This window comes from Crotalus tigris, unplaced genomic scaffold (genome assembly GCF_016545835.1).
Source record: "Crotalus tigris isolate CLP2741 ecotype Arizona unplaced genomic scaffold, ASM1654583v1 scf7180000019140.214880, whole genome shotgun sequence".
Lineage (NCBI taxonomy): Eukaryota > Metazoa > Chordata > Lepidosauria > Squamata > Viperidae > Crotalus > Crotalus tigris.
In genome coordinates this window covers 168,151-183,555 of record NW_024097397.1, presented here as the reverse complement: position 1 = coordinate 183,555, position 15,405 = coordinate 168,151, and the positions used below count along the sequence as shown (strand labels likewise).

Genomic DNA, 15,405 nt, shown 5'->3' with positions numbered 1-15,405 from the left:
GTTTCTTCTTGAATGTCTTGTTTTTCTTTCTCAGTGGTATTGTGGTGATATGGGCTTTTATGATCGCATTTTTCAGGGTTTCCCATGCTTTCTTTACTCTTCAGGATTTTCATCCATGGGGTTTTTCCTAGGTTCTCTCTGAGTTTGTTAAAGTCGGCTCTTTTGAAGTTTAGGACATTGGTTGGATTGTTTTCTATTGCTATTGTTTGCATTATATTAAGTTCCAGTATGACGTGGTCACTTTCGCCCAAGGTTCTGGTAATTTTGATTCCCTCTATCACTTCTTCTCTGTTTGTAAGGATTAAGTCCAGTATAGCTTTATGTCTAGTTCCCTCCTCCACCTTTTGGGTGACAAAGTTGTCGGCTAGGTTGGTTAGGAATCTGCTTGATCTCCCACTCACTGCAGAGTTTGTCTCCCAGTTGATATCTGGATAGTTGAAGTCTCCCATTACTACTGTGGTATGCTTCCTACATGCATTTGTTAACTATTTGGCAAAGAGTTCATCTATTTTTTTCTGATTGGTTGGGTGGCCTGTAATATACACCTATGGCAAAGTCACTTTTTCCCCCTTTTATATTGACCCATATATATTCTGGAGAGATTCTATCTTTGATGATGTGCATTCCTGCAGATATGTAGTGTTCTCTTACATATAGTGCAACTCCCCCTCTTCTTTTTGTAGATTTGTTTCTTTTGAACAATTTGTATCCATCCATCAGTCCATTTCATTCATGGGTTTCATCCCACCATAGTTTCTGTAATGCCAACTATGTCATACCCATCCTCGTGTACTATTGCTTCTAGTTCGCCCTGTTTGTTCCTCAAGCTTTGAACAGTTGTATATAAGCATTTAAGACTTTTATGCCTGTCCATGGGAATGTTTCCTATATCTCCTGGTTGTTGTATTTTCTTTTTTCATCACTGCCTACCTCATTGTTTGATTTGTTTTCTTGGGATTTGCGATTGGTTTTGGGTTCTAGAGATTGATCACCCTCCCCCCTCGGTTTTAGTTTAAAGCCCTCCTGATGAGTTGGGCCAGTTTTTCCAAGTACATTCTTGCCTGTTTTCGTGAAGTGTAGCCCATCCCTTGCCAAGAGTCCTTCCTGTAGGAAATACAGTCCATGATCCAGGAAACCAAAGTTTTCTTGGTGACACCAACCCTTTAGCCAATGGTTTATTTCTAAAATTCTTTTTTCCTCAGTGGGTGTTGGCCTTTTGTGGGGAATACTGATGAAAACACTACTTGTGCTCCTAGTTTCTTGACTTAATTGCCTAGTTGTTACATGCATGTATCATATACAGCAGTTCATATGTGAGATACAATGTACTTCCATATGAAAAAAAAAGATGCAATTTCAGAATATAAATGTTAGTGAGACCATTGTAGTTATAATCCTTCCTATATTGGTAGCATTTTTGTAAATCATATAACTTCGATGGGGCCTCAGATTTAGAATTTGACACATATACTTCACTGAATGACTATAACAAAGCTGATAAGAAGTTTTTCATATTTATACAGTTGTCAGAGATTACAATTTAAATATGTATCAAGGGTGAGAGATCTGTAGCTGTTTAGGTAGTTCCAACATCTTTTACCATAAGCTTTTTGGAGGGATATTTGTTGGCAACAGTAGTCCAGTGATACCTGAAGTGATATTCTCACTGATGCACAAAACTATGTTCAAGCCATGTGGTTTTTATTGTCCTCACAAAAGAAACCAAAGGGAAAGTAGCAATCAACCAGGTCATAATTGTCTCATAGGTGCTTTTTCAAAAGGCAGCTGGATTGTTTTTTTCCTTGAGGAAGAATAATAAAATGTTTTGTTTCTCATCAGTTTTCATCACAACTGAAAAAACACCTTTGAGATAATAGCTATGACAGCCTGAATAAAAATTGTTTAGGAATTAAGATTAGATACCTGTTGTTATTTAAATTTGAAAACATGGATATTTTTCAACATAAAAACTCTAGTGTGAAAAACATAACTCTGTGGGTCGCAACCCTTTTGGGGGTCGCTCAAGCCTTTCACAGGGGTCGCCTAAGACCATCAGAAAACACATATTTCCGATGGTCTTAGGCAGGGCTTGTCAACCGCCTTCTCTCCCTCCCCCCTTCTGGAAAATATGCTGCTTGGGGGCAGTCTGCACGAACACTACCAAATGTGTCCTGCAAGGGGCGCATGAAGAGCGCAGGCACAGAGTAAGGCCCCGCCCTCCCCAGAGACTCATTGTGCAGCAACCGGATTGACTTCTTCTCGTGCACTCAGGACAGCCAAGGGGAGGCCACGCAGCACCCAACTCCTGCACCCTTCAGCTGGCGACCCCTGAACGTGCGCTTGTCAGCCAGGAGGTCTGGCGACAGCTGCAGGTCTCCTTTGCCACCCCGCTGGTCCTCGTCTCCTCCGCCCATTCATGTTGAGCCCGCCGGGGCTTGACAGGGAGAGAGGGAGGGAAGGAGGGACTCCTCTTCCTCTCCTAAGCTTTGATCGGCTTCCCAAGGGTGCCACAATCCTCACGAAAGTGGGGGGGGGAAGGAAAGGGGGCGAGAAAGCTCGTGGCAGATTCGAAGCAGCACGTTAGCATTGGTGATGAGAAATTCCCCACAAACCCAGGGAACAGGTGGAGAAAAAGAGCCCCCTTTGGGAGGAAACTGCCACCTTCTTCTCCTTGGCTTTGCACTCTTGTTTCTTGGCAGCCGGGTTGGCAAGCTTCTCCTGGCTGGAACTTCCTTTCCTTCCCTTCCTCTTGGTCTCTTCCTCCTTTCCTCCATCTCCCATTGTCCCTTCCTTCCTTTCCTTCGCCTCCCTCTTTGTCCTTCTTTCCCTCCCTCTCCCCCTTGTCCCTTCCGTCCTTCCTTCTTGCCCAGGATCAGGGTGAGCCTCTACAGCTGATCCGCGCTTCTGCAGCTGTAGCTGCTCTCCTTGACTCCTGCCGAGCAAACTTGCTCGAGCTTTGATAGAAAACTAGCCACTTGCTAATTTAGCAGAAGCGCAAATCAGCTGTAGCCCGGCGCTGATCCTGGAGCTTCTGCTAGCTTAGCAAGCGGCACATCTTTCGGCGAAGCTGAGCAAGTGAGCTGGGCAGAGCTCTCCTGTCTCTGCCTGTGCAAAGGCAGGTTTGCCGGCAGCAAAGCCCCCAGCCACGCTGGCAGCCTATCCCCCTCCCTTTGTCCCTTCCTGAGCAAGGGGGGAGGTGGGAAGGAAGGAACGAAAAGGGATGGAAGTAAGGAACAATGAGAGAGGGAAGGAAGGAACAATGGAAGGGAGGGAAGGGAGGGACAAAGAGGAAAGGAAGGAAGGAAAGAAGGAAGGAAGGAAGGGACAAGGGGAGAGAGGGAGGGAAGGAAGAAGAGACTAAGAGGGAGGGGAAGGAAAGAAGGGACAATGGGAGAGGGAGGAAAGGAGAAAGGGACTAAGAAGGAGGTGAAGGAAAGGAAGGAAAGAAAGAAGGAAGGGACAATGGGAGAGAGGGAGGGAAGGAGGAAGAAACTAAGAAAGAGGTGAAGGGAAGGAAGGAAGGGACAATGTGGGAGAGGGAGGGAAGGAGGAAGAAACTAAGAAGGAGGTGAAGGAAAGGAAGGAAGGAAGGGACAATGGGAGAGAGGGAGGGAAGGAGGAAGAGACTAAGGGAGGAGAAGGAAAGAAGGAAGGGACAATGGGAGAGAGGGAGGGAAGGAGGAAGAGACTAAGAGAGGGGAAGGAAAGGAAAGAAGGAAGGAAGGGACAATGGGAGAGAGGGAGGGAAGGAGGAAGAGACTAAGAGAGGGGAAGGAAAAAAGGAAGGAAGGGACAATGGGAGAGGGTGGGAAGAAGAGACTAAGGTGAAGGAAAGGAAGGAAAGAAGGAAGGAAGGGACAATGGGAGAGAGGGAGTGAAGGAGGAAGAGACTAAGGGAGGTGATGGAAAGGAAGAAAAGAAGGAAGGGACAAGGGGAGGGAAGGAAGGCAGGCACCCACCCCAGTCCCACCCCAGAGACCCACAGATTCCCCCCTGCAGGCACTCTGCAACCTGAATGATCAGCTGGCCGTGCCCCCTGGCGATTGATCACGTGACCCTGGGACACTGTGAATGTCATAAGTATGAATCAGTTGTCAAGCATCCGAATGTAAATCACATGACCCTGGGGATGCTGCAACAATCATAAGTGTGAAAAATGATCATTAATTCGCTTTTCCAGTGCTGTTGTAACTTCTAGTAGTCACTAAGCGAATTGTTATAAGTCGAGGACTACCTATACTTTCCCATTTTTTCCTCTTTTTTTGGTCAAGTTTTTGATCCCCTGGCCAGCTGGATGGGGGGTTGGGGGTCACCACAACATGAGGATCTGTATTAAAGGGTCGCGCCATTAGGAAGGTTGAGAATCACTGCTCTATTGCAAAGTAGAAGGGGCAATTTCAAGGGCAGAAGATGAAATCAAGTGCAGTTAACCAACTAGGCTACAATGTCATGTTAGACAAATAGATATAAAAATTAGACAAAATGTATGATTTTGTGTATATTTCTTTACAAACACATAAATAAATGCTGTATGCCATTTATTCAACAGGCTGTTCTTTATTCTGTTTTTATATTAATATTAAATGAAATAAAATAAATATTAAATTGCTTACTTTTTTTTAATGTATAACAGAGAAACACTGTGATCTCTTGGGGGGAAAAAGAAAGGTTTCGAAAGTCCAACTTTTTTCTTTTTTATTCATTAATTAGCTCCATGGGTTTTAGTAGTTCACAACTGTGATACAAACATCAAAACTAAAAAAATATTTTAAAAGGCTAAAATTTGAATTTTTAAAAATCAGGCTGACCCATAGACATTATTTGGAGCATGCACACAGTGGCACTTGTAATTATAGTGTTGCGTACTGAGCAAACAATGTGTTCCACAAAATTATTTGTTATTTAACAATTTGCATGAAAGAAATGGTTGAAAAATTCTAATAATTATTTATTATCATACATTTTAACACATGAACACTTGCAGAACAAATAAAGCATGCTGTAACTGAGGAAATATGTCAGTTCAAAATATTAGAAAGAATCTGATTTGTCTGAAAACATACACTGTATTAAGGGGCAGCACTTTAGCCCTGTAGTATGGAAATCCACAACTATCAGTAGTTCAAATTGTTTTAATTGTGAAGGAAATATAGTAATTTCATGTATTCTAAGACAATGCCCTGATCTTGAAAACAGAAAGGAATTTAAAAATGTATTGATTGTATACTATAAATTAAGACTGTGTTTATAGGATTATATACTCTTTAAAAACCTAATGTTTCATTTATTTTTAGAAATTCTGATCAGCCTCTGCCTCAAGACTGATCATAATTATAATTATGTTCTAAATAAAGTTGATTCTGAACATTCAAAATTCATTAACCAAGTAATTAATATAATAATAATAGAATAGAATAGACGTGGTATAAGATTGAAATGTAAAGTCCTTGGTGCTCTCTGAGCTTTGTTGTTTGCCTGTAGACAAGAGTAGGTTTGCCCCATTCACATTCCTCACACTCACTAGCATTAATGATGTTACTTAGATGGGTAATGAAATGTCTGCAAACAACCAACCAAGCTCAAAGCACACCAAGAACCCCATAACAATAATAATATATTTAAAACTATTTTTAAACTGAGTGTGGTTCCATTACCACATATTTTTCTCAGTAACAATATGATAGTATTGAAATTATCTTCTTCCATTTTTATTTTCCAACTTCCCAGACTAACTATAGCCTTTCTTGGTGGTCTATCATTCAAATATTAACAAGATGATTTTTCAAGATTGGCTAACTGCTGTCATCTTCTCGATTTTAAAAAATGATGATTTTCCACTAATGTTTTCTATTATAGTCTCAAAAATGTTTTGAACATCAAAATGTTATTATGCATCTATTTATAAATGGCAAAATATTGTTTTTGCAGTCATATTTCTATTAATTATTACTTCATCAATATATGAGTATTCATAATTAGAGTTAAATAAGGAGTCATGGGATAGAGAATATTATGTTAACTTAATAACTGTTTAAAAAAAATGGAGAGTTCTCAAAAAAGGGATGTGAGAAGGAGGGACTCTCCCAAAATCTATTTATTGTAATTTTGCTTTTTAAGCTAAAGGACGTGTGTTTAACAATTTTCCCTCATTGTCACAAATACTTCAGCAAACAATAATGGGCCCCACTGAACATTTTCTCCATTTCATTTCCACTTTAAAATGAATTATATGGTAAAAAATAAGTAAGGTAGCATCACACAAATTCTTAAAATTGCAATTTATTCCCCACCCAAGAATTCAGGATATTCCTTCAATAGCAAATTAACAAAATTATATTCACTTGAGGAAAAAGGTAAGACAACCATACCACCAGATTACACCAATGAAAAACAAGAAGTCTTGTTTAATTGGATAGTGCAAGTTAACAGCATGTTGCTGGTATTGACAACACTTTCATTTGTTTAGAAAAGGTTTACATCAATTTGCAGCAAGAAAAACTTTGGAAAGATGCTGTCCAAAAGTGGCCCACACATATTTACAAACCCCAGGGAGCACAGAAAAACAAGATATTATTCAAAATAAAACAAACAGAATTTAAGAAAATATAGGTTTCCTATTTCCACCCCACAGGAGTTAGAACTGCTGACTGAATGTTGTTTTCAAGTCTTCAGAGTTCATCCTTTTCCCGCAATAAAGTGTATCTATGTCCACTAGGTGCTAGCTTCTGAAATGAACTCTCTGGTGGGCTGCTTACTATGTCCTGGAGTGGCTGAAAAGAATAAAACAATCTTCTAGAACAAGTGATAAACATTAAAGATAAAAGATTCAGACACAGTACCAATTAATTGTGGTATCAACATAATAATATTGCTAAGTGTAGGCTAGTCCAACAAATGCTTGCCTTAGGCAAGTCACCTTTTCTGTGTTATTTTATCACAGGCAAACCTGAAATGCAATTTCATAGTCAACTGACACCTTATTCAACTTGAACAAAAAGGGGATGTGATACATCACAAATTAAATTGTTTTGGAAGCTCTTTAATTCCTGCTAATAATTAGTTTAATATCCTTTTGTAATAATAATAAGTCATTAAGTCTCCATATTTGATCTACGAGTTCATCTGCTTAGCCTTACAATTATTAGATTATTAACCATGTAAGTAAGAGCTGCCACCTCCAGGTCTATAAAATTTATTAACAATGAACTAGAAATCCAACACATATCTATCTTTCCATTATTTTAATGAACTGAAGAATAGTAGGTATATTCTTTCTCTGCAGAATAGTTATATCTCCACATATCCAAGAGAGATAACAATGACATAAAAGTACAAATTTCAATCATATTCTTCACAACCGCCTCACAGAATACATGCCCTCTTGTTGGAGAAGACGAAGCCAGAATAGGGCTTAATTAATATTAACTTTTCTTTTTCTCCAGTGGTCTTTTACCTTATTCACTGAGTAGATGGTATCCTGAATCTTTTAATTTCTTTTATTTTGAATATTCTGGAATATTTAGGGTTTTTTATATGTATCCTTTATCAATTGTATTTTGATTTTTAGCTTTTCTGACACCACTTACTAACTTTTCCTTCCTACTTCCCTTTTTGTGTTCAGATTTCACTGAACTTTTTATGTGACCAACATGAGCTTCCTGTGCTGTTTTTATTTTTCCCACTAGCTTCTCCTGTCATGGAATCCAATTTAACAGTAAGATATTAAAATCCATCTTCTTGAATGGATGCTAAACAATTGATATACAGATGGTTACAAGCAGAAAAGGAGCAAAAGAGCAAAATAATTACTTACAGCAAAAAAACTCTCTGGTTTGTTATATATTTATTGTCTGAATTAAAACCTTACATTTCTACCCAAAGGGCATTCAAGATTACCCTCTATTTTTAGAATAAAGTGCTGCTAAGCATGACTGAGCTCAGGTAAAGCTCTGACAAATAAAGTCTGGTGTAGGCTGGTACTCAGAGTTGCTAATTGAACATTTTGTGATAATTGTTATGACTGTGAGAATAGGTTTCCTGGGACGCTGTATCAACTGGGTTCCAAAGAACTCCTTAGCCCCATATGGAAGAAAAGCAAATAGAATGAGGCTATTTGGAAGACTGATCCTGATGTTGTCTTAAAACATTGTTACTAGCTTTTAATTGACTAGATGTTGATTTCCAGGAAACATTTTTGTTCTGCAAGCATTGAAATAACTTTTTTTTTCCATTTTAGAACTCTGACAAGCAATGAGAAGAAAGCAATAAAATAGAAAGTTAGTTGTTTTAAAACCTAAGTGGAGAGCTAGAACTACAGCTTTGAGGAGAGAGAGATTTTGTTCTAGGCAAAAAAGTGGGAAGATATACTAGGAATCAACAGATGCATATATTTAAAAAATATGTCAGATGCATGTACTGTATGAGTTCAAAATGATATAAATATATTTCCTTCTCCAATTTGTCTACATCAATGATAAAAACTGGCTTAAGAAACACTGATTGAGTCAAAATCATATGGTGAATTATACCATTAAGTATGGACTTGGATTTGCTCTACTTCCATCACTATAACCCTGAAGGTTTCAAAATAGTTACAATTTTTTCTCTGGTAAAAAAATCAAGGAAGAAGAAGAAAGGAAGATTGTGATTGGAGGTATTATTGGAAGAATCTGCTGAATGAAAGTTAAATCCTATCAGGAATCAAAGTGACATAGGATTATATCAAGAATTATTTCAAATCTTGCTGAGAAAAAAAGCAAGCAAACAATTATTTGCCCTTAATTATTATAGGCTGTGCGATGCTTTAGACTTGAAGCCTACAAAAGTTTAGAACACTTGAAGTTATTCATGTAGCATCTGTCAACAACTCATTAAAGAAGCGGTTTCCCTGTAAAGTGACATTGGGGAAATATATGCTTGCTTTAGAAAACTGATGTCAAGTTCTACAGGTATGCTGACCCATATTCCAAAGCATTACAGGCTGTACTAACATTTATTTCCTGAGCTGCCTAATCCTATCCTGCTCTATTTTTGAAATTTATCCAGCTTTCATGTGAGAAATTAAAATTTTACTTGGACATTACAAAATTCCAATGTTCTCTTAATGTAGATGTATTGGAATACTTTGTTTCTTACCTGACCAGGTGCTATATCTGTTGGATCTGGACCATGATGAAACTCTCTGTGCAATTTCCCAGAGTGTAAATCTAGTACAAATTGCTTGAGTTTACCAGGAACACTGCAATGATATATCACATTTTAAGTAATATTAAACACTGCACTTTAGATAGCATAAGATCCAACTCAAAATACCATATAATAAAGATTAGATATACCGTATTTTCTGGCATATAAGACGACTGGGCGTATAAGACGACCCCCAACTTTTCCAGTTAAAATATAGTTTTGGCTACACTCGCTGTATAAGACTACCCCTCTTCCAACGCACACCAAATAAAAATTAAAAGACATCAGATTTGATTTCAATATGGTAATTTTAATTCAAATGCTTATGACATGCGGGTACTTAGCAGGAAAACTGTCACTTATAAACATAAGGCGGTTTGTCATCAAACATGTAAACATAAAACAGTGCAAGTAGATTAAATTTTTCCTAATTCACTCTAAAGCTGAAAGGAAGGATAAGACAATAAACCCACGGGAGCTGCCATGCTGTTTGTTTTCTAAGCTGTCAACCAAACTGGAACTGATGATGATAGGAGGAAGATAACAAACAATAAAGAGAGCAAGTGCCGGGCAAGTCCCTGGCGAGTCAGCAACGCCCATCATAACTGCAAGCTATTTTTACAGGTTTTGTGGCGTGACAGTTTCCCTTTAAAAGCCTTCAAAATCATCCTGTTCGTCATCTGATATCATAAGCACATCAATGCCATCTTGTGATACATTTGTAAGGCAGTCATCGTATGGATCAAATTCCGTATCAGATGGTGTGGTCTCAGCTTTGGCTTCCTCTTCATTTTGCCACAAGTAGTCGTCCTCCATACCATCTAATGAATTTGATATGCCACACTTCTTGGAAGACTTGATTACTGTTTCTGCATCAATATCATTCCAGGCTTTTATGACAAACTTGCACAAAACATCCAACTGTGGAGCAAGCATGTTTCCTCCTTTTGTGAATGACTTTTCGCCGCTAACCATCCATTCATTCCACTGTTCTCGGATGCAATCTTTAAATGGCTTGTTTAAGCACACATCCAGCGGCTGTACCAACAATGTCAATCCTGCAGGAATAACTGCCGCTCTGTGTTTATTTTTGCAAGCCCTTGCTTGGTGCTGGGAGTTAAATGAGCCCTGAACATATCCCACACCAGTAGACTACGTTTTTGAATAAGTCCACCTGGTCGCCTGCTCCATACATTATCAAACCATAGCTTTAACCCTTCTTCATCCATCCAGCCTTTTTCATTCACATGTACAAAACAACCAACAGGGAACTTGAGTTTCGGCATTGTTTCTCTTTTAAAAATAATCATTGGTCTCAGTTTGGCACCATCAGCTGTGCATACTAGTACCACTGTAAAACTGGACTTCTCATGTCCTGTTGTTTTAATTAAAATTGTTTTTTCATCTTTTTGATGGATAGTTTTATTTCCAACCATATCAAAATTCATTGGAGTTTCATCCATATTTCCAATACTACTTAATGCATAGCCATGTTTAGTGCGCTGTTGTATTATGTATCAATGGAAACTATTTACTTTGCTATCAAGATCTGCAGGTAATTTTTGTGCAATTTTCATCTTTTGCCTCAGTACCATATTATGCCTTCCCAAGAATCTAGTACACCAGGATACAGTGGCCTTAAATCTGTTGCTGTGATCTGGGTTAGATTTGGCCCACTGACGTGCAAACAAACCGTTTTGGCAATGCTCATTCACCATGTCTGCTACATGTTTTTCGAGTTCTGGCCAATGTGAGGTGCCTCTTCTTAATGCAACTTACCCCTTGGCATACTCTTTAATGCTTTTTCATTTGCTTTCCAGTCCCAAACCATCTTTTCTGTTACTCCATATTGTCTTGCAGCAGCGCAGTTATTATGTTCCATGGCAAAGTTTACAACTTTAAGTTTGAAACTGGCTTCATATTTTCTTCTTGCTGGAGGAGCCATGATGGGGTCTTGACTGTTGGACATTTGTATACTGTACTGTATGTACTGGTGCTGTACTGTATGAACTGGTACAGATACTGGTGCTGTATTGTATGTACCCAATATACAACAACCAGCCAATCATGGCAAGCAATGTACCTTACCGGTGATTGGCTGGTTGTTGTATACAAAGCCTGCTTGGATTGGATGGGTCAGCTCTCCCTGCCTGCCTAGCCCTCCCTGTCTCCAAGACGATCCGAGCGGTAGTGCAATGTGATAGAGAGCAGGGAGAGGGGGCTGCTTCAAGGGAGTCTGTCACCTGATCTGAGTGTTTTAGACCGCTCAGATCAGGTTATAGACTGCTTTGGCCACATTCCAAAAGTACCATACTTTTATTAGTGCTGTCCCTTGCCGAGATCTTCCCAAAAAGACTTATGATGAGCTCTGGCAAGTGTCCAGGAGCAGCGTTAGTGCAGCAAGAGCGGCGCTGTGCCCAGAAAAACACCTTGTGTCCTGCTCTCTATTCCCTCCTTTCTCTGTTTTGGAAACTTCCGTGCAGCTTTGTGGATTGTGCAGAAAAGAAAAAAAAGGGGGGGAACCACCCCATCCTGTGTTGTCCATTTATGCAAATATACCAGCCTTGGTAGTTGCTTGGAGACGAACACACTCAAATCTTCCGGATTGGCACCATCTAAGCCGCTGCTGCTTGCTTGATTCCTCTCCCTGGCCCAAAAAAATCGTCTTCATCCAGCCCCCGAGTCCCCCCACCACCACTCTTTTTTTTCTTTTACTGCTCCCTCTCCCGCACCCCAATTGGTCTTTTTATGAAGGAATTTTTAATAGGCACTTTTTATATTAAAAGAAACCAATATATTGAGTGACGAGGTGCTTCTGTTAGCTGTTTGGTTGGACACTGCTTGGAGGACCTCGGGTGGGGCAAAGGGGGGGAGGGCTTTGCAGCGAAGGCTTGGCAGGGGCGCTGCTGGCAGGGCGGGACAGGCAAGGCGGCTGCGTGGCTCGCTCTTGGCTGCGCTCCGCAACAGCTCCAGGGGAATCGAGCCCAGCTTCCTGGTGCTGGCATCCAGGAAGCCGACGTGGCTGAGTTTGCGCCACGACAGAAAACTAGCTAGCCACCGTGGCAGCCTTCGTACGTGGGGTGGCTGAACGCGGGGCCGAGATTTGGGCTGCTTGTAAGACAGTGCCCCTGAAAAGCAGAGCCTCTCTTTTCCCCCGTCAACACTCCTGCTCCAAAGCTTCCGACCCCTCAATTCTAGCAAAGCGCTGCCTGCTTTCCTTTTTTCTCCTCCTTTCCCTTGGTCCTAACTCAGTTCGGCGGCGGGATGGATGAGATTTCTCCTGGCCTGCATTTCAAAGGCGTTTGGTGATTAGATGCACAACGACGCCCACAATTGGGCCACAAGGCAGAGGAGGCAGAAAGAATTCGGGCAAGCGGTGTTTTGGAGGTCAGGCCTGGGCTTGGTTGGGCCCTCATGGGGCACAATTAGGGGTGGCTCCACGGAGTCCCGGGCACCTGACTCACAGAGAAAGCCGGCCGGGAGCCCACAATTAGCGGGCCCACCAGGAGGCAGCTGATGTGGACACCCCTGCGGCGGTCAGGTGGCCCCCAAGCTGGATGGGATTCCTGGCCATCCAGCCATGGGGCGGGAGCAGCTCCCTCGCTGGGGCTGCTCAGCCTCCCCGGCCGGCCGGCTATTCCGGCCTTTCCAGGGCCAAATCCTGCAGGAGGGTGAGCCGGGCCAGGCTGGGTGGCAGGAAAGGAGGCGCACTGCAATTCTCACACCCCCAATCCCGGTCCAGAGGAGCGCCCTGGCCCGGGTGGACGGGGGGCTGGGAGGGGGAAGCTCCTTCCGATGCCCAGAAAGCAGCGCTTCCTCTCTTGCTCTGGGCATGGGAATATGGGCAGAGGTCCCGGGAAGGCCAAGTATGGGGGGGGAGAGGAGGAAGCAGAAGGTACCCAGGACACCATGAACCGGACTAGGGAGATGCGTTTCAGCACCCGCCCTATAAGATGACACCTGACGTATAAGACAACCCCCAACTTTTGAGAAGATTTTCATGGTTTAGAAAGTCGTCTTATACGCCAGAAAATACAGTAAAAATCATCAAATCATCTCAATCATTAGTCAGCCTCATGATCATTATAAGAGCTACAGTAGCAAGTATATACATAATTAAGCCTAGAGTAGGCTCATTTAGAATAGAGTAGAGTAGAGTAGAGTAGAGTAGAGTAGAGTAAAGTAGAGTAGAGTAGAGTAGAGTAGAATAGAATAGAATAGAAGCTGGAAGGCTTCTAGTCCAGCTCAAGCAGGAGAACCTATACAATTTCAGACAAATGACTGTCTAGCCTCTTCTTAAAAATCGCCAGTGAAGGAGCATCCATGATTTCTGAAGGTAAGGTGTTCCACTTGTTAATTGTCCTCATTGTTAGGAAGTTTCTCCTTAATTCCAGGTTGCTTCTCTCTTTGATCAGTTTCCAACCATTGTTTCTTTAAACATTGTCAAGGAAATTAAGTCACCATTCTTTATATCTCAATATGGCTTTTAATTTAAAAATTATTTAAAAGCAGGCAAATAGAGGGAATTGAGTACCTCCATTGGAATGCTATTCCATAGTTTAAACAAAGGAGCAGGCAAGTCTTTACACTAAATTCAAAAGATTAGCTCAAAATCTAAACAAAAATATTAACCTTTCTTAATTCATATTAATGACATTTCACATATTCAAGATATTTTTAGGGTTAATAATGCAGGATCAGGAACTGAATTATAACTGGGAGACAAATTATCCTACTATCTCTTTTTTCTTTTGTGATTGCCTAAAAGCATGGCAGCATTTTGCCTCTTTATTAATTCCCATAGAGCTTGCTACCTTCAACTCCTTGCTCACCACAATACTGCAGAGAACATTAGGTGCCAAATGCAGAGTTTATAAAATACAAATGGCTATCTGTAAGTTATATTGATAAAAATGTTTCTGAAAGCTCTTCTGCTTAAGTAATTGCAAGAACAGAAATGAATGTTAAAAGGACATCAATTTAAATTTCCTCTGAGATAATCTATTTTTTCCATACACTAAAGACTATGTGAAGATAGAATTGTAACTGCCAGAATTTCAAGAATAAAAAACTCAACTATAAGTATAAAAAAAACAAAAATTAATCAGAACAAATTATCAAACCAATCCACAAACCCCTTCTTTGATGTGTGCAAGCCTTCCTGCTTCAGTGTAACCTTTCCAAAGAATTTTAAAGAAGAAATGGCATACTCAAAGTTCAGCACCAATCTCCAGAATTATCTTTGATTTTAACAAATTTTTCTGTGAAGCTTTGAAGCCATTCTTGCAAAATAAATATGGTAGCTACTTCTATCTACTGCTTTGTTTAGAAATCTGCTCAGAAAAATAATTATGAAGATAGAACAGTATAGATGTGATGGCATATCCTTTGAGAGACTAAAGGTGGGGACCTGGGAGTAGTTGGAAGCAGCTTAAAGTGATTCTCCTCTGTAAACTCAAGTTTTGTGACTGAGCACAATGGTGGACTGATATGTTCATTTGCAGATGAATGCAGAATTGTTTTCTATAATTAATGTACAGTACAAGTAAATCCAAGACTTACGAACGGTCTTTTAGACTTTAAAATTATACCAGGCCTGAAACAGAGTCTTTATGGCCTGTAAAATGCTTCTGGCCTTCAAAACATATCACATGTTGTGGCTGCATTGTCTATAACATCAAACCTTCTAATAATTCTGTTAACAATAATACTGATTAATACTGATTTATGTTTTTAATACATAATTATAAAAATAATATTTATTTTATGACTTTTTATTTTACATGTTTTGTGAGATGGGGACTATATACATATAATGAAACAAACAAACAAATTATCTTCAACCTACCTGAAATATATGACCTAGAAGAAACTTGTAATGGTTACATACTTCTATAAAGTGAGAGGAATGGGGCTCTGTCAGAACCCATTCCTATTTCATTTCTACCTAGCCTCTCTGACCTAAAAACAAATCTCATCTTCCCCTGGGTTCTGCCATACTCCCAAGGGGGAGGGGGGATGTACCTGCGGGGTTATTGCTTTCCCTTCCTCTATTCGCTACAATGTAACCCTTTACTTCATTTATTGCTTGTGTCTGCTGCCGGCTACAATGTAACAATTTGTTTCCTGCACTATATCTCTCTCTGAACTTTCTTCTCCCTAACCTGTCAGCTAGGAAAAGAGGGGGAGAAAGAAATACAACCTTCAGAGCCTGGCTTA

At 40.4% G+C, this 15,405-nt stretch overlaps 1 protein-coding gene across 1 annotated transcript in view; it reads right to left on the bottom strand.

Annotated features, from left to right (window-relative positions):
• Positions 1–4,537: 4,537 nt before the first annotated feature.
• ERP44 (endoplasmic reticulum protein 44) overlaps positions 4,538–15,405 on the bottom strand; it is a 110,078-nt gene continuing 99,210 nt past the window's right edge. Inside the window, exons 12-13 of the mRNA XM_039359872.1 lie at positions 9,136–9,238; positions 4,538–6,770 (exon numbers count right to left, since the gene is read on the bottom strand). Of these exons, the coding sequence (XP_039215806.1) occupies positions 6,669–6,770; positions 9,136–9,238 (205 nt within the window). The 3' untranslated portion in view covers positions 4,538–6,668. The remainder of the gene's footprint in view (positions 6,771–9,135; positions 9,239–15,405) is intronic.